Genomic DNA, 25624 nt, shown 5'->3' with positions numbered 1-25624 from the left:
AGGATTTCATGGGAAATCAAAATTGGTTTAAAAATTGGTTTTTATAGGCCCCAGTAAAAGGCACCGAGGGCGAAGAGAGGACCAAGCGCAGACAACTTTGTGCGAAACGCGCTGCCCGTCTGGAGCGTCTCGCCCAGTGGCGTGGACGTCGTATTTGTCGTTGGTGGGTCGAGCGTGACGGGCAATGTCGGAATTGGCACGTCCGAGTCGCCCGAGCTGCTACCACCCGTCGGCGTCGTCACGGGCGTTGGTGTATTGCCCAGCGTTGGGTCGCTGGCCGGCACGGGGCCGCTCACCGGCATCGATGTCGACGCAGGTCCGCACGTCGTTGTCGCCGGCGGCGTCGACGACACTGGAAGCGGCGTCGTCGCCGAGACGCAGCGTCCGTTGATGCACATGGCCGTATCACTGCAACTCGGTGTGCAGCTGCCGAGGTCGCAAATGACAAATGGGTCGGGGCACGAGATGGCGCCGGTGAACCCCGGCACCGCAACGGCCTGGCCTTTCTCCGAGCACGTGACAACGACCGAGACGGTCGCGGTCTGCGCCACCGTGATGAGGACCGTCGGTGGTGTCGTAGACATATTGCAGCGCATGGCGTAGCAGCCCGCAAACCGGCCCGTCACAGTCGCACCCTTCATGTCGCTCTGCCGCAGCGTCGTGAGGGCGCACCGACTTCCAGTGCCGTAGACTTCACCGAGCGCCGGGATCGTGCTCCACGGCAGTTTGAGCAGGTTCGATGTGAAGCTGCAGTCGCCGCTCGTGTACCCTGCGTTCAGCGGACAATAGTCGGCGTACATGTTGGTGCTACAATGGGCACCATATCAGATTTCAGATCTCAGATCTCAGATCTCACGTCCGTACCCGCCGTCCGTGATGGTCGGAAAGTACCGATAGATGGACGGAAGCGCACTTGAGTAATTGGCCCGTGCGCAGTTGGAGCGTGCGAGCAGCGCGGGCGCACACGCTTCGGTCATGCTCGCACAAAATAGATCATTGTCGACCGCGACGCCCTTGGCGAGACACGGCGCGGTGGTGTACGAGCAGCCTTGGTTCATGCCCGTGTACAGCGGCGTCGCCATCGCGTAGTTGGGCTGGTACCACCCCGAGTCTTCAAAGAACGCGAGCGTCAATGCTGTAAACGCATTGCCGTTGTAGTTGAGGACTGGCGACATGCTCTCGAGCGGAAAGAGCCGCTCTTCCCTACACCACCATCGTCGTGACGCCTTTGCTCCAACCAAAGTACGCACCAGTGCGACCCGAGGCAGGCCGGGTCGTTGTTCTCGAGGTCGGCGCCCGGTACGCTAGAGCAGTTGAAAAACTGCTGGGCAAACCGCGCGACGGCCGGCGTCACCATCGTCGCGACCGACCGACCGCGCAGCGTCCGGTAGATGATCGTCGAGCTGCTCGGAAAGGCGGTGCTGGTCGTCGTCGTCGTCGCGCCGTTGCAGACACCCGGCATCGGCACCGTCGGGCCGGTACGACCGCCGGTGGTGCGCGGCGTGCGCGGCGTACCGTCCGGCAGCCGCATGAGCGGGTACGACGCCGCCGAGAAGCCAAGCGCGTGCGCCATCTCGTGCATGGCTGTCGTGAGCTGCTGGTTGAAGATCGGGCCCGCGCGCTGGGCCGGGTTGATAAAGTTGGGGCAAAAGTTGATCATGCCAAAGATCGGGCGGTCGAGCTGGTCGCGCTGGCACGACGTCGCGTACGCAAGCACGTTGCTCGCGCAGTTGGTCGTTGTCGCCGCGCGCACGTACAGCAGCATGTCCGTGTTGAGAAGCGGCGTGTTCTTCTCGCCCAACACCGAACAGACGCCACTGCTCGCGTCGCAGAGCGGCGTCGGTGCAAAGTGGGCTTCGGGGATCGGCATGTCGACGCAGAGCTGGTTCGCTTGCACCGAGACGCAGCCCGCGCTGGAGACGCTCGTGCACGTGCGCGTCGCGGCGAGGCCGTTGGCGACCGGCACGACGTGGAGAGCTTGCGACCAGAATGCGACCGCAGCAGGGACGAGGAACTGCGTCAGGAACACTTGGTTGGCTGCGCTGAGCTGCGACAACGTCGCATTGTCAAAGTATGTTTGCAGCCGGAGTGGCTTGTACACGGCGTCTTGGAGCCGGCGGTGGTCGTTGCCGCGGAGGCGGGAATAAGTTTGCGGCGACGTGACGCTCTTCGTGTCGAGCACCTGGTGGTGAACACACGAGCGCACAGCACTGAGCTCCAGCAGAAGGACCGCAGCGGCCCACGGCGACCTCATGCCAAAGGCAGTATGCTGGAAATAGCAGCCGCATCCTCCGACGCTACCGTTGCGCGGGGTGCCATGTTGTGGTCCCGCGCCATCTTGGCGCCGACCAAGATCGCCATGGCGCCTGTCCCAACGGCTAAGAGATAAGAGATATGTATAATTTATATGAGGCGCATAGAAGAGGCGTGGGCGCGTTACTAGTTGTAAAAAAGACAACTAACTACTCGTCGTCTTCGTCGTCGTCCGACATTTCATCGTCGCCGTCCTCGTCGTCATCGTCGTACTCGCTGCCAAACGTCAAGTACGCATTGTCCGGGATCTCGAGACGCAAAAGCGCGTGCAGGTCTTCCGTGTCGTAGCCCTGGGACGAGGCGCCGTCGTCCGAGTCGGCGTCGTCCGACAGCACATCGTCGTCATCGTCGTCGCTCAGGCTGCCATTGGCACCGGGCTCTAGCACCTCATCGTCGTCGTCGTCCTCTTCTTCTTCCTCTTCCAAGCTCGACGTCGACTCGAAATCTTCGTCCTCCTACATCATCCATGATGCTACGGCATGCGCGAGTCGACGCACCATCGATTCCGACTCTTCAACGTTGTCTTCGAGGTCCGAGTCGGCTTCGTTCGGCTTGTTGCGGCCGACCTATTGTGCAATGCAAGACGTAAGTCCTCTGGGACACGCATCTTGGAGAGACCTCGTAGAGGCGGCAGACGGGCGTGTCTTCCCCGTAGACCGAGTCGAGGTACCGGCCTTCGACAATCTACAACAACTGCCGTATAGCCTTCATCTAAGTGGTAGCGGAGTCGTACCGCCAGCAGCGTCTCTTGGTAGTTGAGCGAGACATCGTAGATCGGCCGCTCGACGTCGACGGTCGAAATGTCCTTGTAGTCGCGCGCATCGAGGACTCGAAACCATGTCTTGTGCTTGAGCAACTTCTTGGAACTTTCCTTCTACAGGCTTCTGTTCAGACGCGCCATCGTCATCGCGCGAGACGGACCATGAGCGGTTCGAACGGCGAGTAGGCGTACAGGACGCTGCCATTGTGGTTGAACGCGACGCGGCTCTGCTCGAGAGCCGGCACCATCCGCCGCAGCTTGAACGTGCGGAGGTCCCAGACCGCCGAGTTGACAAGCACCTCATTCCCGCTCGGGTGAAAGTAGCCAAACCCGTCGTTCGAGAGCTTGTCAAACTGGTGCACAGCACGCGAGACGCGGAGGTCCCAGAGCATCCCGTCCGCAAGCACCGTCGTGTCGCAGGGCGAAAACACACAGTTGGTCGCGTCGCCGTAAATACCCGAGGGGCGGACTGGGTCTTCGAGCTGCGCGAGCATGGACCCTAACCCTCGATGACCCACAATGTCGCAATGCCAACCGCGTACCCGTCTCGACTTCGTAGATGGCCGTGCCGCGCACAGGACTACCGATCGACGGGTCAAAGGGCGCGTGCGTCGCCGCTTCGTACGCCATGGCGACGACCCGATCGCCCGCGTAGTTGAAGGCTCCGGCGCGCATCCCGGGGAGCGTCCAGCGCGGTGTGTCCATACGCCCGAGGTCCCAGAGCCCGATCGTCGCCTGTACGTACTGCGAGAGCCTACACACCTCGTGACGCATCGTTCTCTTGGCATGATCTTACCGCGACGTGCCCGTGAGGATCAGCGGGTTCGCATGCGAGAAGGCGAGTCGCGTGTGCTCGTTGGTCGCGATGCTCGTGAGAGGACCCGCGTTCGGGTGGCACTGCCAGCGCCCGACGACCGCGTCCTGCTCCAAGTTGACGTACACGAGCTCGCCTTGGTCCGTCCCCAGTACAATATGGCGGTCGCGCGGCACCGAGAGAAACGTGGCCGCCGTGAGCCCGCCCGTCACATCCGTGCCGTGACCTACGGCTGCCTGAGCGCTTTTCGCAATCAAATATACGTACTAACGACGCGGAAGGCGCGGTGGCGACCATACGCAAAGCGCGTCATGCCCGTGTCGACGCGATGCGTACTGCCGAGTGCGCTCCGGACGACGAGGCTGTTGCTAATGTTGGTGTACGCTGGCGCCGACAAGGCCACGTCCGGGCACTCGTGCGGCGTCGACGACGCGAGCGAGAATGGCGGTACAATTGCGACCGGGTTCGGACACTGCCGGTGCTGCTCGCGGCAGTACTGGCGCACGACATTGTCAAGCCACGTTGTCGTCTTGACGTCGCGCTTGACCGCCTTCTTCTTGACGTCCGCTTGAGGCTTCTCAAAGTAATGCGGCGCCGTGAGCTGCCGGGCCACGTGTTTCTTGCGCTGTGCAAACGACAGCACGCGCCCGAGCTTCACGTCCGCCTTGGCGCGCTTGCTCGGACGCGGCGACGTGCTTGGCGAGAGAAGCGCGTCGTCGTTCGTCGACGACTTGGTGCGTCGCAACGCTTGGGGCTTGTGCGGACTCCCGGGGCCCGACGACGCGTGTTGCTTGAGCTGCGCTTCGGTCTCGAGCGCGTCCGCGGCGGCGGTCAGCCCGTGAGCCTTGAGATGGTCGTGGATCAACAGCAGGAGGTCGTTCGGGTTGTACGTAATGTGGGTGGCCGCGACAATATTCGCCTTCTCAATCTTGCGCACGGTCGGGTCGGTCGCTTCGTGGATCGCAGAGCTCGGTACGCGGTGCGTCACGTGCGAGATGAGCTCGAGCGCGACATCCTTGAAGCGCAGATGAATGTCGGCGTTCTCTTCGAGCACAGGGTCGTGCCGGATCAAGTCGGACAAGAGTTGGCCTACAATCTCAATCTCAATCTCGAAAACGCAACCTCAACAGAAAAAATACGAGCGCACCGATCTGCATTTGCTCGAGGATCTGGGCCACGTGACGGTCGCGCGAGAGCCCGAGCAGCGCGCGTGCCGCCAAGAACCGGACGCTGTCGGCGTGTTGCAGCGACCGCTTGTACCGAAGCAGCGAGAGACAGACCTTGAGCGCGCTCTTGTCGCGTGCGAGCTTGAGAATGCTCTTGACCGCCGCCGACTCGTGGGTGTCTGTTGGCTTGGCCTTGATGGGCGGGTAGACGCAGTTGCCGAGCACGTGGAGGGCGTCGCGGACGATGTCGCCGTCCCGGAAATGTGTGCTCATCGCGCACTCGAGCACGATCGAGAGCCCGCTCTTGCGTCCGTCGGCGAGCGTCGTCGCACAAACGTCCGGCGCGATCAGCGGGTGCACCAGCGTGAGGAGCCGCAGCGCCTGGAGCGAAAACTGCGCGCGTTCGACGAGCCAGACACGGTACGAGGTCGGTTCTTGGTCGAGGTCCCGCGACGACTGCTTGCAAAACACGTTGAGCACTTCGAGCAGCACGAGCGGCGCCCGCAGATGCATGAGGCCGAGCACCCATTTCGTGTCCTTCAAGCCTTTGCCGTGCTTCTCAAAGAGGAGGACTTGGGTCTCATGGCTCTTGTCGTCAATGTCGATCGGCTTGTACGGCGAGAGCTTGGGCATGCGGCTGTTGGGGCCGTGGAGCTTGCGCCGCAGCGCGTAGACCAGGAGTCCAAAGTGCACGCGGACGTACTGTCGCAAGCAGAGACACGCGTCGTGCGCAAGCTGGCGCTGCACCGCGTTCTTGGGCGCGTTCCCCGATCGAATGAGGTTGAGAAGGATGTAGACGCCGTCGTTGGCTTCGAAAAACTCGAGCGCCGACCGGAACGGCAGCACGAGCCCGAAGAAGACGACCGCGTTCTGGCGCGCCTTCTCGTGCGGGCTCCCGAGTAGCGTGAGCGCCATGAGCAGGAGCGCGCTGCGGTCGGTCTCGCGCCGGAAGATCGTCTCCATGACGACCGACGACGATGCAAAGCCGTGCAGACACATGCTCATCGACCGGTGGAGGAGCGCAACCTCGTCCGGTCGCTGGCGGCCGAGCACGAGCTGGAGACCGCCCGCATCGAGAAACGAAAATGCAAACTTCTTGTGGGCCAGAAAGTGGGACGTGAGCTTGAGCGTCGCCGACCACAGCGTCGGGTGCTGGCTATGGAGAAAGGTAAGGATCGTGCCGAGCACGTCTTCCTTGAGCGCCGGCGCGAGGAGCTCGAGGTACTCGCCCATGAGACCAAGGCACTCGAGGCAGTAAAGCAGATCGAGGAGCAAGAGCTGCTTTGGTGGCTCTTCATGGCGCCGTGCAATGTCTTCGGGCGTCATGGACAGCGTGTCGTCCTGGAGTCCGTGCACGAGTCGGTCCGGAATGTCCGACCCGGCGAGCGACGTCGACGATGTGCTCTGGTCGTCGAGCGATGTCTTGTCGATCGAGAGCTTGCGCCGCTTGGCCGCGGTCGGCGTACTCGCGCTGCTCGGCTTTTTGCTGTTCTTTACGAGCTTTTTCTGCTGCATTGCTTGCATGTACTCGAGCGCCATCGCCCGCTCGTTCTCGAGCGCCATGGCGTAGTAGCGCGACCGCCGCAGCAAGCTCACGGGCAGCGTCGCGTGGTTGACGACCGTGTCGGCGATCGACCGGTCGCGGAGGCCCACCGAGAGAAGCCCGGCCGCGTAGCACTGCAGTTGGAGCCCATGCGGCGGGAGTGGCCCGGGCGCGCCCTCGGCCCAGCGACAAACGCGCTCGAGAACGTCTTCTTCATAGAGTGTGCGCACGATCAAGCGCGTGTGGACAGGCGACGTTGCGAGGAAGAGCCGGCAGACGGCTGCGTTCATGCGCTCGTTCCGGACGCGGTCGGCCGCGTCGCCCTGGAGCTTGCGCTCGAGCATCGTGTAAAAGTCCTCAAAGTCGTCGAGGATGCGGAAGAGGTGGCCGACGAGGTGGCCGTCGCGGCGTCCAGGGCTCGGCTGCGTCTGGCGGAACGCGGCCTCGGCCTTCTCGAGCACTTCGGCCAGCCAGTTCATCTTGCGGATGCGCTCGGGCTCGTCGACCTCGGGCGAGAGCAGCTCTGAGACGAGCTGGAAGGTCTGCACCTCGATCGGGTCCACGTTGTGGATCGTCGCTTCGGTCGACGAGTCGAAGGCTAGCGCGTCGCTGCTGCTCTCGTCGTCCGCCATGAAAGATCGAATTTAAACGACAACCAATTATAATATTTCTCGAATTTGCCAGGAATATGCCGCAACAGGTGGGACGAGGACCACCACGCGCTGGAGCCTGGCGCCGACGAGGCCGCTAGGACGACGGGCGCGCTGGACGTGGGACGCGGCGCGTTGCCGCCCGCATCATCCAGTGCATGGCTACGAACAGGCGGTGCCATACAGGCGGCCACCGACAGCTCCACCGACAATACGTAGGCACGTACGCCGGAGACTGCAAGGTCAAGCGTCATCGGTGCTGCTATCGCACGCCATGGCACGCTCCTTGCGCTAACAAGTCTGTGCGCACGGCGAGCGGGCGCGACGGCAGTGCTAGCGTGGGTAGCGCCGCGAACGACGGCCGCCGTTGCCACGAGCCGACACACGTCACGCCATCCGCGTACTAGTGGCTTCTCCTGGTCGCAAAGCACACGGTCTACTGTGCTCGCAGCTTCGCATCGCAGCGCGTCAAACTTTCGACTGGAATGGCCATGTTGCAGCGGAGGAAGGCTCGCGAAGTCGACAGCGCTGTCATGCGTGCCTGTTCACGCACGCTCGATGCAACGCGGCGCCGCTGCACGAGGCCATGCGATGCAGCATGGTGTCGCCACTACGCTCGCCGTGCACTGACGTGGCGGGCGGGCCAGCGTCCGCGGCGATCTTGGCAGCGTCCAAGTTGCGTGTCATTAGCCTACCGAATCGGCGCTTCTGATTGGTCGATTTTGTCGAGTCCACAGGAATGCCAATCGTTCGTTTCCCTTCACTCGAGCAGCAGCATGCTTCCGCGCCGCGCCGCCTCGCCGCTCCTCCGCCGATGCTTCTCGACGCAGCAGAAGGCGACGACGCACTTTGGCTTCCAGCAGGTCGACGAGCAGGACAAGAAGCCGATGGTCGCCGGCGTCTTCCACAGCGTCGCCGACAGGTATGCTGCAACATCGATGCGCAGACGCATTCATCGCCGTGGGTAGCTACGATATGATGAACGACGCCATGAGCGGTGGCATGCACCGCCTCTGGAAAGACGAGTTTGTCAACATGCTCGGCCCGCTCCCGCACAAGACGGGTACGCATCCTGGATACCGACGCACGCAGCCGCATGGCCGGATGATGTAGGCGAGCCGCTGCGCATCCTCGACGTGGCCGGTGGCACCGGCGACATTGCGTTCCGCATGGCCGAGCGCTTGACCAAGGGCGGTTTGCCGTCGAGCGCGACGCCCGAAGAGCTGGCGTCGGGCCGCACCGACATTGTGGTCTGCGACATCAACCCGTCCATGCTCCGCGTCGGCGAAGAGCGCGCGACGGCGCGTGGCATTGGCCTTCCGGGCGCGCGCCCGTCCTTTTCGTGGGTCCAAGGTGACGCTGAGCAGCTCCAGTTCGAGTCCGACTCGTTTGACGTCTACACGATCGCGTTCGGCATCCGCAACGTCACGCACGTCGACGTACGTTGGTCATGCATCCTGCAGATAGCTCATGTACGATGCAATAGAAAGCCCTCGCGGAAGCCCACCGCGTGCTTCGCAAGGGCGGTCGCTTCATGTGTCTTGAGTTTAGCCAAGTGCGCAACCCGCTCCTGCGTGCGTTCTACGACCAAGTACGATCCTCTCACACATCTCGGTGCCTCATGTACTGGTGCAGTACTCGTTCAACATGATCCCGGCCATGGGCGAGCTCCTTGCGAAGGACCGTGCGTCGTACCAGGTACATCTAGCTTTCTGCATTCGTATCTCCAAATGTGTTCTAGTATTTGGTCGAATCGATTCGCCAGTTTCCTGTCCAGGACGACTTCAAGACGATGATTGAGACTGCCGGCTTCTCCAAGGTGTCGTACACCAACTTTATGGACGGTGTTGTCGCCGTCCACTCGGGCTTCAAGCTCTAATATCGGTCGGAACCATTTTACCGATTTAACCTCATTAGAAAGTGTCCTTTTGGCGTTAGACAACTTTTCCATCGCGCACTTTGTCTTGTAGAAGCGAGCGGTTGTGCAGCGCGTACGCATTCGTGGGCTCGAGCGACAGGACGGACGTGTAGTCGGCGATGCTCTGCGCGTACCGCCCCATCTTGGCGTACGAGTACGCGCGGTTGCTCAGCGTGCGCGTGCTTGTCGGGTCCAGTTGCAGCGCTACGTCACAATAGACTCTTCACACAAAACCACGAGAAGGATGACGTACCGGCCGAGTAGTCGTCGACGGCGGCCTCGAACCGCCCTTGCTTGCGCCGTGCGTAGCCTCGGTTGTTGTAGGCTGCGACGTTGGTCGGTTCGATCGCTAGCGCCGCCGAGTAGTCGGCAATTGCCTTCTCAAAGTGGCCGAGGTTGCGGTAGCAGTAGCCGCGGTTGTGCAAGAAGATCGGGTTTCTTGGCTCGAGCCGCAGCGCCGTGTCAAAGTCGGTCAACGCCTGCGCGTGCTTCCCCTAACCCCGTTCGACGTTTTAGCCGAACGCGTCCGTAGCCGATCACCTGCTGGTCGAACGCGAGGCCGCGGCTGTTGTAGCTCGAGGCCGCGTGCGGCACGAGTGCGATGGCTTGGTTAAAGTCGGCGATCGCGTCGGGCAGCCGCTTCATCTACCATCGACGTTGGGTCAACGACCGTTGACACCAAAAATGCAGCTACCTTCTCCCACGTACTGCCCCGGTTGTGGTAGGCGTTGGCGCTCTTTGGGTCGATCCGCAGCGCTGCTGTATAGTCCAGAACCGCCGCTTCAAACTGCTCCATCTTGTCGTACGAAAATGCGCGGTTATACAGCGCTTTAAAGTGGGTCGGGTGCAGCTGGATCGCGGCCGTGTAGTCGCGCACGGCCAAGTCAAACCGCCCCTATTGTAGAAAGAGACCTGTCATGTGCACAAGATTGGCCTCAAATATCTACTTGTTTGCGGTGGCAAAACCCGCGGTTGTGGTAGAAATCGGCGTTTGTCGGGAGGAGCGCAATGGCTTTGGTGAAATCACGGACCGCGCCAGTATAATTGCCACTCCTAAATCGTGCTTGAGACGACGACAACTGCAAAGTGAGATGGAAAACCGGTCGAGGGAGATGCCACGGTTGTAGTAGGCAAACGCGTTGGTCGGGTCGAGGCAAATCGCTGTCGAGTAGTCGGCGACCGCGAGTTCAAATTGCCGCAGTTTGTCGTACGCAAACCCCCGGTTGAAGTGGGCTTTGAAGTGGCTACCATCCCCTTGTGATCTCCCAAGGGTCAAGGCATTGGACGTACGCAGGGTTGGCCGCAATCGCGCGCGAGTACTCTTGGACTGCGAGCTCAAACTGGCCTTCTTTCCGAAAGGCAAACCCCCGGACGTGGTGCGCTTCGGCGTCGTCGTCGGTCGTCGTTGCCTCATGCGTCACGCTCTCGGACGGTACTGCGTCATGACCGACGGCTTCGGATAGGATAGAGACATCGCGCGGCGCTAGGATAATCCTATTGGAGAAATGGATACTTGGATTCATGTCGTACTCGACGATGCGATTTGCTGCTTGCGCTGCGTCATCTTGTCGAGAAGCTCCTTCTCGCGCAATTTTGCGTACGCTTCGATGCCAAGCACCATGCTGCTGCTCGCGTGCTTGGTCATCCCGTGGACATTAGTAGTGTTGTTGTTGTTGTTGATGGTCGTGGTATGGAGGTTGCCAGTGAGTGCGGTCGGGTGGGGTGCGGACTTGGTTTTGGCCTTGCCCTTGGCCTTGGCGCACTGCTGGTCCTTCATCAGTGCAAAGTTGTAGTCTTCGATCGCGCGGGAAAAGTCGCCTTGCTTGTTGAACGACGACGCGCTACAGAGCGCTTGTGTGCGGTCGAGATGGAGGCGCAACGTACCGCGCGTACGCCGCGTTGACGTGGTTTGGGTTGAGCTGCAGCGCGTGTGTGAAGTCGTCGATCGCCCGCTGCGGCTCGTTCAGGTTGCTCCACGCCAGCCCTCGGCTACGAACGTCATAAACCCTCGTCTCGGTCCTCGCTTACTTGTAGTAGCTGTTGGCGTCGTACGGTGCCAGTTGCAGCGCCTTGCTAAAATCGCTCACGGCCGCGGCCCACTCCTACAGCCATATCGATTAATGACAAACAGGAAGCGAGGACGCACCGTCTTCTTCATGTGCGACGCGCCGCGCACCGCAAACGTCGTCGCGTCGGTCGGGTCGGCCGCCAGCTTTTTTGTGCACGAGTCAATGACCTTTTCCAAGTCGGATTCCTTCCGGTAGTAGTACGTTCGGTTTGGGTGGCTCTTGGCGGCCTCGTCCGTCGCCAAAAAGTCCTTGCGCTTGAAGAGCACCACCTCGGTCGCGTCCTGCGGCTCGACCATTGCAACCGCCGCCAAGTTAACTATATTTAGTCGGTAACAACTCGACATTTACGCTGGACTTGCTACGAAAAAAGGCGTCCGTGCGATGTTGCTGCCGGCTTCTTGCTGCTGCGTAGCGATTACTTGGTCGCAAAACCATCTCGAAGAGCTTCGCCCGCATTGTATCAGGCAGCAGTGCACCAAGAGAGCGCTACCCTCTCCAGTGCTCCCGTCCAGCGAGACCGGCCATCAGATGACCGTGGCGCCAACTTTGACAACAGGAGATCGCGAGGTCACTCGTAGAGACTCGCAGTTGGTGGACGGTATGACGCGCAGTTGGTGGACGGTACCATCGTCTCCAATGCGAGTCGCTCTTTGGTATATTCTAGGTAGCTATCTAGGTGCTGGCGGCGCGGCGCCTCTGCCGTGTCGATGGCGGAGGCTGTGACGTGGCAGGAGGCGGGCGGTGGCGATATATCCGGATTACGGGTTCATCATCCGGATGCGGCAAGTGATCGAACGAACGAACGTGCGTCGCAGTTCTGGATATCGAAGTTGCACGACGAAGATGAAGGCAGCGCTGTGGTCGACGCTGGCGTTGGCGCCGATTGCGATGGCCTTCGACCCGCCGCCGCCCGCCGGCGTCTCGCACGTGCTCTCGTTCGCGAGCCACAACCCGCTCGACGCGTATGACAAGGAGTGGAAGGAGCCCAACACGGACGTGACGCTCTTCCCCGAGACGCAAAACATCCCGCTGGACCCGGCGCTTCGCCACCTGCAGCCGCCGCCGCCGCGCATCCCCGCCACGTACGACATCTTTGTGGGCCTCTCGGCCTTCCGCGACGGTGCCCGCTGCGGCTACACGGTTTTTACCGGGTTCAAGCGCTCGAGCAATCCCGCCGGGCTGTACTTTGGCATTGTCGACCAAGTCAACCCGGAAGATGCGTCGTGCCTGGACGAGTACTGCAAACTCGCGGCGGACGAATGGCTGGACGAGCCGTGCAAGTACAAGAGCCACATCAAGATCGATAAGCGGTCGGCCAACGACTCACGCGGCCCGACGCTGGCGCGGTCGCAGCAACAGGCCCTCATCGACGACGAAGAGTTTTGCCTCCAGCTCGATGCCCACAGCATCTTTACCAACGACTGGGACCTCGGCGTCGTCGAGGACTGGCGCACGCTCAACAACGAGATGGGTGTCCTCACGACCTACTTGCACAACCTCCACGACTTCATCTTGCCCGACGGGTCGAACAAAGGTACCACCAATCCATCTCATGCTCTCTTCCTCATCTCCCATCTTCGTAGCGCCACAGCATTTGCCGCACATTTGCCAGACGATGCGAGGCGGGAACGGGCTCGTGCGCAACATTGGCGCCGACCTCATTCTGCAGCCAAAGTACCCGCAGATGACAGCGCTCTGGGGCGCGGGCTTCTCGTTCAGCAAGTGCCACGCCGAGAAGCGCGCGCCGATCGACTCGCACACGCTGTGGATGTTTGACGGCGAAGAGTTCCTGCGCGCGTCGCACCTCTGGACCCACGGGTATGACCTCTACTCGCCGTCGCGCACCGGGTGCGTCATCTACCACAACTACACGAGCGTGCCTGCGCGCTTCGAGTACGTCCAAGTCGACGAGGCGAAGCGCAAGGAAGAGCGGGAGATGGGCGAAAACCGCTTCAAGTTGCTCGTCGACTGGCCGTTCAAAGGCCCCGTCGACACGTTTGAGCTCGACAAGTACGGCTGGGGCAAAGCGCGGTCGCTGCAAATGTACCTCAACTTCTCGGGCATTACGTTTGAAGACGGCAAGCGCGACGAGCACTCGTGCAAGCAGCTGCACTGGGTGCCGTACACCGACCCGTCCCCGATTGAAGCGCTCTTGCCTGGGTGGCACCTCGAGCTGCCGACCCAAGCCGCCAACCAAGTGCTGCGCGGCAAGACGCTCACCGGCGCGCACGTCCAAGGTGACGCGTCGTCGTCGGCGGCCGGCGCGTTTGTGTTTGTGCTGCTTGCCGTGGCCGTTGTCGGCTACACGCGCTATGTCAAGCGAGCGCCGACCGTCGACGCCAAGGAAACGTAGCGTGTCGATAGGCTAACTTTATAGGAACGACAATATGTGGTCTTATAGTGGTCTTATAGTGGTCTTAGCTCGGTGGTCTTGGCAGTGGCTCTATGTGCATCTTCTTTCGGATGCAACGCCTATTCCCAATTTTCCCGAATCGTCTGTGCACTCGATGGCCGCTTCGCTACTTCCGCGCAGTCCAACGGCGCATGCGCTCGGGGTGGGGCGATGGCGATCTTCGATCGCCGAAGCGCGAGTCTAAAGGCACCCAACTCGGGCAAGCCATCATGCCCATCCCCGCAGCGTCGCCAGCGCCAGCTGAAGGCCCACATGACATTGCGGCGCTGGCGACTTGGGCGTCGTCGTCGGTGGATTGGCCGCCGCCACGAAATCGAACCTGGCTTTTTTGACGGCAACAATATCTCATTTTCCCTAAAATATGTTTCCCTCTTTCTGTTGTTTGCCTCTCAGCGAGCTCTCTCAGTGTACTGGGCCTTGGCTCTCCCAGCGTCCATGGCCTCTCTGCCTCGTCACATGTTGCGCCGCCCACGCTTCAATACACTGGACGTGTGGGGACCCACCGAGCAACTCTCCGTACAAAAGATTAGGGAATCGCGGGCACGACGACGTTGCTGCTCGTTGAGATGACGCGAATACGAGCCTCGTATATTGATGGAGGAGGATCTTCCCGGCAAGCCCGCCGCACGCATGTCATGTGTACTGTAGTAGGAGGTTCACATCTCGCTTCTTGGATGAGGTCGAGACGCTCGGGTGAGAGACTTTGGTTCGGACCAAGCTTGCGACCATGACGTCGCCATGATGCAAAATGCAAAAATCCATTATCCAACTTCAAGATATATCAACCGGATGCAACCTTATCAAGTGCAGTTAAGGGTATATCCGACTGGAGAATGTAACCGTGAGCATCCTTTAAAAGCGTGTGGATGATTATATTCCAAAAAAATGTCGCAATGAGAGAGTATCTCGATGCGGATTGGGTGAAACGCGCAACATTTTTCAAGTTGCTTTGAGCCCGATGACGCAGGTCGCCCGATGGCTTATGGCGCTGGCCGCGGTCGCCGAGAGCTTGGTCTCGATCCCGCTCCTGCGCGAGCACGCCCGAGCGCTCACGGCGAGCAGCACCATCTTTGAGCAGCGCGTGGGCGAGAGCCGAGGGTACGCGGCAGTCCTGTCTTCCCACGTCGTGTGACGCTCCGCTCCTATTAGTGTCCGCCACGCAGCGTTGTACTTGGGTGTCCCGCCGCAGCGCGCGCTCGTGGTCATTGACACGGCAAGCGACTGGACAGCGGTCGTTGCAAACTCGTACTGCTGCCAGTATTGACTCCATGTACAACATCGTCTTCGTTGTACTAGCTGCAAGACGTGTGGCAACCACACGGATCCTGGCTACGACGCGGCCAAGTCGACAGCCGCCGCGTACGACAACTGCACGTCCTTTAGCCAGTGCTTCCTCTGCGACTCGGCGCGCGCCGCGTGCGAGGTCCAACGGGTACGACGCGCGTGCCACTTATTCGTCATCGTATCCCGCAATCGTCATTCGGTAGTCCTACGTCGACGGCAGTGGCTGGGCCGGCGCGGTGGTCACCGACCTTGCCTACATTGGGCGCTTTGACGGCGAGTCGTCGGGTGAGATTATGCGCACGAACGGTGTGCGCCTGACGGTGGCCGCCCAGCTCAGCGCCAGCGGTACCATCTCGCTTGCCGACGCGCGGCTCAGGACAGATGCTAGGACCGATCGTGACCATGGCGGAGAACGGGATCATTGGCTTTTCGAAAGCATCGACGACGTTCCTTGCGGCGCTTGTGGCGCAACAGCGCATCCAGCGCAACGCCTTTAGCCTCTGCTTCTCGGCGTCGGGCGGCACCCTCGTGCTCGGTGGCAGCGACCCGTCGCTCTTCGCACCCCAATCGGCCGCCACCGGCACTGTCGCCATGCTGAGCTCGACCAAGTACCTCATTCCGCTCGTCGACGTCCTCGTCGGCAGCACGTCCACCGCGGCGACGTCGTCCATCAACAGCGCGTACGGCGTCCATGGTCTCGATCGTCCATGTCAAATCGCATGGATCTAGGGGCCTGAGCACGCTCGTCGACAGCGGGTCGTCGCACTCGTACCTACCCAACGCAGTGCGCGCGGCGTTCCTCGAGGCCTTTGCCGCTGCCACCAACACGGTCTTCTCGGACACTACGTCCTATTCGCCCGACCAAGTCGCAAGCTGGCCCACCCTCACGCTGGTGTTTGCCGGAACAGCAACGCGCGTCCAGCTCGAGCTATCGCCGGCCAAGTACACCTTTCTGACGGCCAATGGTCAGTACAAGCTGGGTCTGCACTTTGCGGCGAGCGGAGGTAGGTGGAGGTGCGCATGATGATGCGACTCGGATCTGCGTCTAGTGGTCGGCGCCAACGCCATGGTCGACGTCAATGTACTCTTTGATCTGGACGCGCAGCAGGTCGGCTTTACGCGCGCCAACTGCACGCTCACAACCGAGACCAGTACGTCATCTCTCGTCTCCTGTACGAGGCAGACGCTCATGGGCGAGATAGCGTCCGTGCTCACGCGGGCCATCACGCCAGCACCGTCGTCGAGCGGCGTCCCGTCGTGGCGCGCGTGTCGACTCGTCCTCGCTGTTTGCGTCCTCTTCTCAACTCTGTAAACGTATATCATCACCAGCACTACACCTATATGAACTCCGAGTCGACGCGACGCTCTGACGATAACGAAGCTGCGGTCTGGTGCGCGGCAATGGCCTTGGCGACCGCCATGCGCAACGCCACTTCGAACCGCTTGCCCTTGTCCATGAGCGCTACCATCGTCGTCGACGGCGGTGTCTCGACCAGCGGTGATGATCCCGACTCGGCGAGATGGCCAAAGGCGAATGCTTCGATCCCACGCGTGACCGTCTCGATTGACGTACAGCCCGCGACGACCGAGAGGACGAACGAGAGCCGACACGTCTCGTGCGTCATCGCCGCCACCACAAGCCTACGTCGTAGCTGAGACGACGATGCGAAGGTGCTCGTGTACCAGCCACACTCGTCCTCGACACTGCCTTGGGTCATGTGCGGCATGCGCTCGTCCTGGAGCACAGTGCGCCACACGACGACATCGCGATCCTCTTCTCGGAAGCGCTTGGTGATCCGGTTCGAGTACGCAACAGTTGTGGCATTTGCGATCGGACGGGCAAACGTCTCGTAGTTGGTCGCGTCGTCGATGATCTCCAGGTGCTACGAGACGGCATAGAAGGCGCGCTGAGGCATCGCGCAGTGCTACCTGCGTCGCATCGACGGGGCAGGAGGCAGCGTTGGCCCCGTTGAAGACACTCCAGACCGCTTCGCCGACGGCCTCATACGGCGCGGGCAGCACAAAGTCGTAAATGTACTCGACGACAAGCGTTCCATTCGGCTGCGGTGTCGGCGTGATGCGCACGAGCTTGGCGGCGTCCGCCGGGCGGTCGAGCAGTCCCAGCCGTAAAAACGTGCTGCGGAGACGATGGTACTGCCGGTCGGCAATCGCGTGGATCGCACTGATGCGGAGCGACGCCTGCGCAGCCAGTGTGTAGGCCTTCCACGCTTCGGACGACGGATCGCGCAGCAGCTACGTGCCGTCAGATGACGCAACGGCGCGACAGAGTGTACCTCAAGCCGGGGCTTCTTGCGAAGCAGGCGCTGCATGGTCTCGATGAACGTATCTTGATGCGCCACGGCGGCCTTGAGCTGCTCGTTCTCGTGCAGCACGGCGGCTTTGGCCTGCCGCTCTTCCTTTGCAATCGCTTCCCAGCGCGACGGCGTCGGGGCGGGGCGGCCGCGGCGTGTCTTTGCCATCTCGCCTTGCAACAGCCGCACTTCGTCGCGCAGTGCGAGGATCTCTTGCCGCTGCCTGTGCTGGAAGCGGTTCTTGGGCTTCCGCGGTAGCGGCTCGTCGTCGCTCGGAGGGGCCTCCTTGCGCTTGGCGCTGGACGCGGCGCTCTGTTCGCTGTCGCTGGACGAGCCTTCGAGAATCGCGCAGAGATGCGAGAGATCCTGCGTGAGCTGCGCATCGTTCGCGATGAGGAACTGGATGTCATGGAGGAAGGTCTCGTCCGCCCCGCTCCCTGCCATGGCCACAGCGTCGCTATTTGCCGAGCCGACTAGCCGGTTCAGATTAACTGTAAATGTCCTAACCGGTTCTATATCCGGCTCATGTGGTCTATGACGTGGCACAACGAGACGGTACAAATAGCCGACTCGGTCTCGGTGGCGACAGGGTGGCGATAAGAATCGGAATCACGCGCCGTCCGATAGTGCTCTACCTCGTCTTGTGCAATGACATGACTGGGCCAGTTACCTATGATCTGGTTCGAAGGTGAGAGATCTGTCTGGAGCCCGAGAAAGCCGCCTTATCACCCAAATTTCGTGTATATCGTCAAATAGAGGAAAGTTGTGTGCAATACAATACGGTGGCGCTCCACATGCTAAAATCTTACTGAATATTTGCTTTGAAATTATTTCCGAATAGGCCATTTTCAGAGGCGAACCGTGCCAGTGCAATTATTTGAAGGACCTCTTAAACTACTACTCTAAACAGGCTTTCTCATAGCGTCGAGACCCCGCAGAAGCACTCGTTGTACGGTACACTATCGTTTGATTCGTTGCGCGACGGATGTTGCAGTCGGTTGCACAGCAGAATGAAGCTATTTTCTGGCAATCGGTTGCAAAACAGAATTGCGTGGCTTTTTCTGTGGACCAATCACAGTCCAAGAACAAAATCGTCGCCCCTGGGTTTGCTGGTGCACTTTGGCTGACCCTGCAACCTTACTATTGAACGTTGGCACAAGAAGCCTTCGTGCAGCATGCACCAAACACCAAATGTCGAAGCGTGTCGTTTTGCCCTGACCCCGCACCAGTGGACTACGTGACGCTGACCCCGTTTCTCAACAATTCGTCTTGGCCATCGACGCATACTAGTGCAGAGCGAAATAATAACTTCACCCAAAACGTGGTATTGCATCGAGTTGGTCGCGACAAGACGGCCGGGATCCGCCACATCCATACAAAGACAAAGACCAGTCAAAAGGGGAAGGTGCTCTTCATCCTTTACACCTGCTGCCTTTTCCACGCACTCTGTATTTTGCTAGTACGTCCGTAGTACCACCACCACCAACACCATGCTTTGGCTGCCAACACCTGTTCTCGTCCTCCTTCTGGTGCTGGGCTTTGCCGCCGCCGACGACGCGTGCCATCTTCCACACGATCTGCACCTCAACCCGACCGGCGCCGCGACGCTCTCCCACGGCCAGGTCGAGTACATCTTTGGCCAGCCCCAGTTGCCAGGCGCCATCTACCGAACGTGCGTGCACGGTGCGATCACTTGCTTCGAAGACGATGGCAACGCCGACGGCGACGAGGACGACCCCGTGAGCTGCCACAAGGCGGACGCCAAGCGCCGACTGGGCCTTGCGACTCAGCACAAGCACCTTTTCTGGCCTCTCGCAACCCTCTGCTATCAGATCGAAAGTCCCTTTACGCCCACCGAGCTCAACTTGATCCAGGACGCGATGCATGCCATTGTCGAGCCCACCGGTGTCTCGATGCTGACGCTCGACGAGTGCAAGGCGTCGCCACGAGCGCCCGATCTCTGTGGTGGCTGCCAACACTACGTGTCGATCCACCAGCGCCCGCACCGCCGCGGCACGTACGCGGCGGTGGGGTACCTCCAGAGAGCGGGCCAAGACATCAACTTGAAGCCGAGCGCCTTCAAGCATGGGAGCGGCACCATCATGCATGAGATGCTCCACGCCCTTGGTGTCTCGCACGAGCACGTGCACCCGGCGTCCGAGGCGATCGTCTTGCGCGGGCACAAGCTGGCGGCGTCGCGCAACAACTATGTGCTGCGCCGAGAGGCTTTTGTGACGCAGTACGACAAGCACTCGATCATGCACTATGGCCACGGCGTCTGTCTGCCCAAGAACAAGAGTCTCAAGTACTGCAGCATCGAAGAGAACGAGAAGGATGGGTGTGTCGTCCCGACCGCCGACGACTGCGATAAAGAAGCGTCGCTCGTCCTTGGCCAGCGCGACGGTTTGAGCAACGGTGACGTTCGGACGCTCCAGGTTCTGTATGAGCTTCCGACGACCATGACACAACGCGACGCCTTGGGGGATCGCCCAATCCCAACTTAAACTACTGCTTTGTAGTATATGCACATTCAATAAGCCTGTGACAATACTGGATCATTTTCAATGGCCCTCTACAAGTCGCTAGTGATGGACAGAGGTTCAGCTGCTGATTTGCGGCATCGCTGCCCACTGGTGATAGTACTAGCGTGGTGGCGCACAGATGACCACATCGCACACGCTACCTCAGCTGGGGTTAGCCATGGCGCTTGGTAAAATTGAAGTGAAATGTGTGATGTGTACGACCAGAGGCAGAGTGGACGCTCGGCGCAGACGCAAAATCCCGATACGACCGTGAAACCTAACCCTTTATTTTGCTTGTACGACGGTTTGACTATACTTGGTCTTGCTAAACGGAGCCACCAAGAGCACCAAAAAGGTGTTTGTGTCGACCGCCCGCCGAGTAACTGGTTGCTCCTCGCTCCACCGAGTGCCTGACCGTTGAGACGTCATTTCGTAGAGCTTCGGTAGTTGTGGTCATCTCGAGATATCGTGAGCCTTCGCAACCTGCGCCTGCAGTGATCTCTTGGGTATCAACCCCTTTGATGAGCAATTTTCTTCCGCTGGGTCCAAGCTCGATTGCCCATAGCTCATACGCGTAATTTTGGCTGACAAAACTGTGCATAGAGTTTAGGGTTTGTCTAGAATCGTTTGTGCCATCTCAATCCCTCTAATTTGCCGAGTCGACGGGAACCGCAGATAGAGGCCACTCAATGTACCATGTTGAGTATAGTATAGTGGACACAAGGTTTTGATTGGATTGTAAACCGATTGGCCAATCAAAACGCGAGATAAAAAGGCAACTTCAAATCATTTTGAGCGACGACCGCCATGCGCCTCACTGCGACGCTCCTGAGCCTCGGCGCTGCAGTTCACGCCGTCAAGGTCTCGTCCGGCTGGCTGCCGTGCCCGCTTCGTACTGGCGCGTCGCTAACTCCCGACACCAACTACCACGTCGGCAACACGCGCTGCGCGACGCTCGATGTGCCTCTGTGCTACGACGGCGTCTGCACAAGCGACAAGACCATCTCGGTGTTTGTCAAGCACTACAAGGCGACCAAGCCGCCGGCGCATGGCTCGGCCCGCCAAGCACTCTGGTTTCTCCAGGGCGGCCCTGGCGCGTCCTCCATCGTGAGTACGTCGACCGCTCGTTCTGGCCACGTCTGACACAGATGGGTCTAGTGGAATCGTACGAGGCCTTCGCCGCCTTGTACTTCAACGGCACGGTGGACGTCTACACGATGGACCATCGCGGCACGGGCAAGAGCACGTACCTTGAGTGCGCCACCACCGAGGCCGCCGCCGTCGGTAGCCCCGGTGGTCAGACGATTGATCCGTCCGAGATGGCCGCTTGCATCGAGAACGTACGTCAGATCTACGGCAATGACACGGCCGCAGGCTGGTCGTCGACGAGCGCCGCCAAGGACGTCGCCAGTGCCATTGAAGTACTCACGCCTGACGCCGAGACGTACGTTTACGGTGTGAGCTACGGCACGCTCTGGGTGCGCCGCTTGATGCAACTCTCGCCGCCGACCGTCAAGGGCTACATATTGGACGGCATTGCAGGTCCCTTCTCATCGTGGAACCGGGATACGCTGACTGCAGGTATTTGAGTCGATTATAGTCGAAAAACGACTAGAGATCGTGCTGTCTAGTCGATCGCTTTTGGGAGCTGTGCGGTCAGGACAAGGTGTGCGCTAGCAAGCTTGGAAGTAACCCCAAGGCGACTGTCGAAGCGCTCTACGCAGCGCTCGACGACGGGACAAACTCTTGCGCTGAGCTCTTTGGGGCGTCGCCGACCCCGCCGTCGTGGACCGTACGTCAGCTGCTCCGGGCGCTTTTGCAAGCCGGCGTCGGCCAGCAAGAACTGATTCCGGCGCTCGTTTACCGCTTCCAGCGGTGCTCTTCGCACGACGTTCAGTGGTTTGCGGTCATGCTGGGTGGCGGCGAGGGTGCCGGCCCGATTCCTGCAGAGAGCGCCAACATGGTCGACCACGACGAGTCGGAGCTCTTGCACGACCTCGTGTCCAGCGCCGAGCTCTGGGAGACGCCGAGTCGCTCGGAGCTCCAAGCCGAGTTCCTCCACAGCACGATGGCGTTCGACCTTTCGCTGATGGAAGACAAGTACTGCGTCATCACGGGCGCCACCGACCCTGCGTGTACCCATGTTGCGCGGCCCAATACGACGTACACGTACACGCGCGACAAGTTTGCAAAGTTGAAGCCGACGCCGACGACGAACGCGTCAGTCATTCTCTTCTCGGGGCTCTTGGACGTGCAGACGCCGCATATGCACGCGACCGCGCTCTATGACGCGCTGGCGCTGAGCAATGCAACTAAAAAAGCGCTCTTCACGTTTCCGTACTCGGGGCACGGCGCCTTGACGCGGTCGATGACACCGGTATCGTTTGGCAAATCTCAAATGCACCGATCTCATGATGGACGATGTAGACAGACCCGTCGTGCGCGATGCGCTTGCTCCGCGACTTTGTGTTGCAGCGCGGCGACGTGAGCAAGATCGAACGCAGCTGCCTGAACGACCTCGTGCCCACCACGTTTGTCCTGAACGCCATGGACATTTACGAAGGCAAAGCGCCGGAAGACGAAGCGACGACACGCGAAGTCATCCCTGTCTACACTGTCGTCCGCGTCGTCGAGGTGCTCTTGGCGGGCAGCGGCCTCATCATCATCGCGCTCGTCGTTGCGATCGTCGTGCTTGCACTCAAGCTCCGCCGCGCCAGAAAAGCCCGCAACGGTGCTCTCTCGGAGGAGGCCCACCTCCTTTCCCACGGTCCGTAGCCGCCATGAGCCCTCGCAGGTTGGTAGGAGTTCACGTCCCTGGCGACGACGTCGGGAAATTCGCAACACGAGCAAACTTTGCTTCTTTTGATACGAGATGCGGCATGAGCACGGTATCATATATACCCCAGAGAGGAAGGCTTGGCGGTAGTTCTATTTAGCGCCGGACGAAAGAACAGTCGACTTGGTCGTCCGCTCCATTGAGGACGAGCTGCCACGTCACAGGTCCCAGGCCGACGTGGACGGGATGATGGGCAAGCTTATCCCACAATAAAGCTGCTGCCATGAGCAGTGCAGGTATGTACTCTACCTCCTTTTGCTCGCACCGAGTCTCTAGTTATTACGAGCCGCTCCTAGTCCAACAGCTCGCACCAGGAGCACCAGCAGCTCTCGTGTCGGTAAGGAAAACTGCGTTTCCATCCAGTGCTTCAACGTTGTATTTTATTTCGCTCGCATCCAGACGCGTGCATTTTTATTCCGACCATGCGCTCATAGATTTCAAATAGCTTGTTCATTGTATGCCATACAATGCCAAATGAGAATACATAAAAGATTTGTTTTAAAATGCACGACCCCGCTGAAAAAAATGCCACCGCGGTGGACCTTGACCAGCCAAAATGCACTTGCTAAAATTGCACTCGAGTTTGCAGTTTGTGAAAATGGCCGAGACGCGGACCGATGTGCTGGCCAAGCTGCCGCAGCTCCAGAACATGGTCAAGCGCGACCCGGATGCGTACAAGGATGAGTTCATGATGCAGTTCCGCCACTACCAGAGCGAGCTCGCCATCTTCCGCCTCCAGCCCAGCAAGGAGTCGGAACACTTTGGCGCGCTCGTCTCGTTCCTCTCGCACGTCGCAAAGTGCTACCCGGCCGAGCTCGCGTCGTTCCCCACCGACCTTATCTCGCTCCTCGAGAAGCACTCGAACGTCTTGGAGGCGACGCTCCGCAAGACGCTCGTCCAGTCGCTCATCCTCATGCGCAACCGCAACATTGTCGACGCGCTCGTTTTGCTCAAGCTCTTCTTTGAGCTCTTTCGGTGCCCGGACAAGCGCCTCCGCGAAATCCTCTACTCGCACATCGTGTACGATCTCAAGCGCATGCACAACGAAGGCGGCGGCCGCAACGACAAGGTCATGCGCGGCCTCCAGTCGTTCCTGTACGGTATGGTCTCGGACGACAATGAGATTGCAGCCATCAAGTCGCTCCACGTGCTCATCTCGCTCTACCGCAAGAAGATCTGGTGCGACGCACGGACGGTCAACTGCATCGCGTCGGCCTGCACGTCGCCGACGACGCGCGTCATGGTGACCGCGATCCAGTTCTTCCTTGGCATCGACACGGACATTCTCGAAGACGACGAGGCCGAGAAGGAAAAGGTCAAGGAGCAAGTCGAGGTCAACTACCATTCGCACTCGAAGAAGACCAAGAAGCGGTATGGATTTGGATGACACGATTGTCCGCATCTCATGGTATTCCTCTAGCCACAACGCGACCAAGTCGCAGCTCGTCAAGAACCGCAAGGCCCGCAACCGCGAGGCCGACAACCAGTACACGTTTCCGGCGCTGGATCTGCTCCACGATCCGCAGGGCGCGGCCGAGCGCCAGCTCAAGTTGCTCAAGGCTTCGAACGACCGGTTCGAAGTGCGCTTGCTCATGATGGACTTTATCGGGCGCCTTATCGGCCAGCACAAGCTCATTGTGCTGCCGTTCTACCCGCTCCTGCAGCGCTACTTGACGGCACACCAGCAAAACGTGACGCAGATCCTCGCGTACCTCGTGCAGGCGTGTCACGATGACATTCCGCCGGAGGAGATCATGCCGACCGTGCGCACGATTGCCAACTCGTTCATTGTCGAGCGCTGCTCGTCCGAGGTCATTGCCGTCGGCATCAACTCGGTGCGCGAGATCTTTGCCCGCATTCCTCTCGTCATGGAAGAAGAAGGCATGGACGCGCTGCTCCAGGACCTCATCATGTTCAACAAGAGCCGTGACAAGACGACCGTCATCGCGGCCCGCGGGGTCCTCAACCTCGTGCGCGAGCTCCACCCGAGCTTGCTCAAGCGCAAGGACCGCGGCAAGTTCCACGACGCCGCCGCGCGCCCCAAGGCCTTTGGTGAACTCCGCGCCCTTGAGGGTGTCGAGGGTGCCGAGCTTCTCATGCAGGCTGAGGCCGATGGTCGCTTTGACGAAGAAGACAACGAAGACGGCTGGGCGCTCGATGAAGAGGCCATGGATGCCGGTGAAGAGTCGGAGGACGGCTGGGTCAACCTTGAGGATGAAGACAGCGACGGGCTGCACTCGGACACTGAGTCGGAAGGCGAAGAGAACGAAGACGGCGAGGGCGAGGACGATGAAGACGAACCTATGGCGGCCGTGCCGCAGTCGCAGCGCATTGATGCGCAGCGTATTCTGACGCCCAAGGACTTCGAGCGCATTGAGATGCTCAAGAAGGAAGCCATCGAGGCGGCGAAGGACCCCAAGAGCCGCCGGAAGCGCAAGGCCGAGGACATTGAGAAGAAGGCGCTGGACGCCAACCACTCCAAGGTCGACCCGATGTCGCTCGAAGGCTACTCGAAGAAGAAGCGCCAGACGCAGGAGGAGCGTCTCCGGTCGGTGCTCGAAGGCCGCGAGAACTTTGCCCACCGCAAGAGCGGTGGCGGTACCACGAACCGCGAGAAGGCGCGTCTCAAGAACTTTCTCATGCTCAAGAAGAGTCGCAAGGTGCAGTCCAAGGTGCTCAAGTCGACGCGCGAGATCCAGCACATTGCCAACAAGACGGTCAAGACGGTCACGAAGCGCGACTCGAAGAAGCGGCGACGCACGTAAGTCGTCGGCGCCAACGATGCCAACGACAACTCTTAACATTTCTAAACATCATCAATATACTACTACAACTGCCACAGCTCTTGTCCCAGCCAACAAAAACGAGTCGACCGTGCAATGCACGCCGCACAGACGAGCCAATTTGATCAAGTGGTGTGTCCAGTCATGATACTCACGGTCTTTGGATATGGACTCGCGTAAGGAGTGGGACCGCATCTTCAAACCTCGCCTCGCCCAAAACGACGCATCGTACGCGTCTGGG

The 25624-nt window shown here is 60.1% G+C and overlaps 10 protein-coding genes across 10 annotated transcripts; 6 read left to right on the top strand and 4 right to left on the bottom strand.

The window, feature by feature from the left end:
- Positions 1-41: 41 nt before the first annotated feature.
- On the bottom strand, positions 42-2254 carry SDRG_04953 (hypothetical protein; the record flags this gene model as incomplete). Its single annotated transcript, XM_008610647.1, has 3 exons — positions 42-807; positions 865-1203; positions 1251-2254. 3 exons carry the CDS (start codon positions 2252-2254, stop codon positions 42-44), a joined length of 2109 nt encoding a protein of 702 aa, XP_008608869.1.
- Positions 2255-2370: 116 nt separating this feature from the next.
- On the bottom strand, positions 2371-7237 carry SDRG_04952 (hypothetical protein). Its single transcript, XM_008610646.1, has 9 exons — positions 5035-7237; positions 4155-4976; positions 3870-4113; positions 3616-3827; positions 3235-3572; positions 3047-3187; positions 2932-2997; positions 2811-2879; positions 2371-2768 (listed from the first exon to the last, which is right to left on the bottom strand). The coding sequence occupies exons 1-9, from the start codon at positions 7226-7228 to the stop codon at positions 2463-2465; spliced, it is 4392 nt and encodes a 1463-aa protein (XP_008608868.1). The 5' UTR covers positions 7229-7237; the 3' UTR covers positions 2371-2462.
- Positions 7238-7731: 494 nt separating this feature from the next.
- Positions 7732-9125, top strand: SDRG_04951 (ubiquinone biosynthesis methyltransferase; the record flags this gene model as incomplete). Its single annotated transcript, XM_008610645.1, has 6 exons — positions 7732-8168; positions 8215-8309; positions 8360-8685; positions 8733-8837; positions 8882-8944; positions 8988-9125. The coding sequence occupies 6 exons, from the start codon at positions 7732-7734 to the stop codon at positions 9123-9125; spliced, it is 1164 nt and encodes a 387-aa protein (XP_008608867.1).
- On the bottom strand, positions 9114-11558 carry SDRG_04950 (hypothetical protein). The gene is made up of 11 exons (XM_008610644.1): positions 11311-11558; positions 11193-11266; positions 11049-11153; positions 10695-11005; positions 10455-10647; positions 10265-10408; positions 10112-10217; positions 9859-10059; positions 9705-9809; positions 9418-9658; positions 9114-9368 (listed from the first exon to the last, which is right to left on the bottom strand). Exons 1-11 carry the CDS (start codon positions 11527-11529, stop codon positions 9181-9183), a joined length of 1887 nt encoding a protein of 628 aa, XP_008608866.1. The 5' UTR covers positions 11530-11558; the 3' UTR covers positions 9114-9180.
- Positions 11559-12053: 495 nt separating this feature from the next.
- Positions 12054-13660, top strand: SDRG_04949 (hypothetical protein). The gene is made up of 2 exons (XM_008610643.1): positions 12054-12767; positions 12817-13660. The coding sequence occupies exons 1-2, from the start codon at positions 12077-12079 to the stop codon at positions 13584-13586; spliced, it is 1461 nt and encodes a 486-aa protein (XP_008608865.1). The 5' UTR covers positions 12054-12076; the 3' UTR covers positions 13587-13660.
- Positions 13661-14604: 944 nt separating this feature from the next.
- Positions 14605-16242, top strand: SDRG_04948 (hypothetical protein; the record flags this gene model as incomplete). Its single annotated transcript, XM_008610642.1, has 8 exons — positions 14605-14744; positions 14796-14891; positions 14943-15078; positions 15134-15275; positions 15319-15610; positions 15660-15934; positions 15980-16081; positions 16133-16242. The coding sequence occupies 8 exons, from the start codon at positions 14605-14607 to the stop codon at positions 16240-16242; spliced, it is 1293 nt and encodes a 430-aa protein (XP_008608864.1).
- Positions 16215-17729, bottom strand: SDRG_04947 (hypothetical protein). The gene is made up of 4 exons (XM_008610641.1): positions 17225-17729; positions 16860-17183; positions 16614-16813; positions 16215-16571 (listed from the first exon to the last, which is right to left on the bottom strand). Exons 1-4 carry the CDS (start codon positions 17684-17686, stop codon positions 16268-16270), a joined length of 1290 nt encoding a protein of 429 aa, XP_008608863.1. The 5' UTR covers positions 17687-17729; the 3' UTR covers positions 16215-16267.
- A 976-nt stretch (positions 17730-18705) lies between these two features.
- Positions 18706-19812, top strand: SDRG_04946 (hypothetical protein). Its single transcript, XM_008610640.1, has one exon. The coding sequence runs from the start codon at positions 18733-18735 to the stop codon at positions 19744-19746; it is 1014 nt and encodes a 337-aa protein (XP_008608862.1). The 5' UTR covers positions 18706-18732; the 3' UTR covers positions 19747-19812.
- Positions 19813-20539: 727 nt separating this feature from the next.
- SDRG_04945 (hypothetical protein) lies at positions 20540-22670 on the top strand. Its single transcript, XM_008610639.1, has 4 exons — positions 20540-20875; positions 20923-21345; positions 21396-22141; positions 22192-22670. The coding sequence occupies exons 1-4, from the start codon at positions 20572-20574 to the stop codon at positions 22537-22539; spliced, it is 1821 nt and encodes a 606-aa protein (XP_008608861.1). The 5' UTR covers positions 20540-20571; the 3' UTR covers positions 22540-22670.
- A 498-nt stretch (positions 22671-23168) lies between these two features.
- SDRG_04944 (hypothetical protein) lies at positions 23169-25446 on the top strand. The gene is made up of 2 exons (XM_008610638.1): positions 23169-23971; positions 24021-25446. Exons 1-2 carry the CDS (start codon positions 23199-23201, stop codon positions 25363-25365), a joined length of 2118 nt encoding a protein of 705 aa, XP_008608860.1. The 5' UTR covers positions 23169-23198; the 3' UTR covers positions 25366-25446.
- Positions 25447-25624: the final 178 nt, after the last annotated feature.

This window comes from Saprolegnia diclina, assembly GCF_000281045.1.
Source record: "Saprolegnia diclina VS20 unplaced genomic scaffold supercont1.12, whole genome shotgun sequence".
NCBI classification, from domain to species: Eukaryota; Oomycota; class Saprolegniomycetes; order Saprolegniales; family Saprolegniaceae; genus Saprolegnia; species Saprolegnia diclina.
This window is presented reverse-complemented; position numbering and strand designations above follow the sequence as displayed.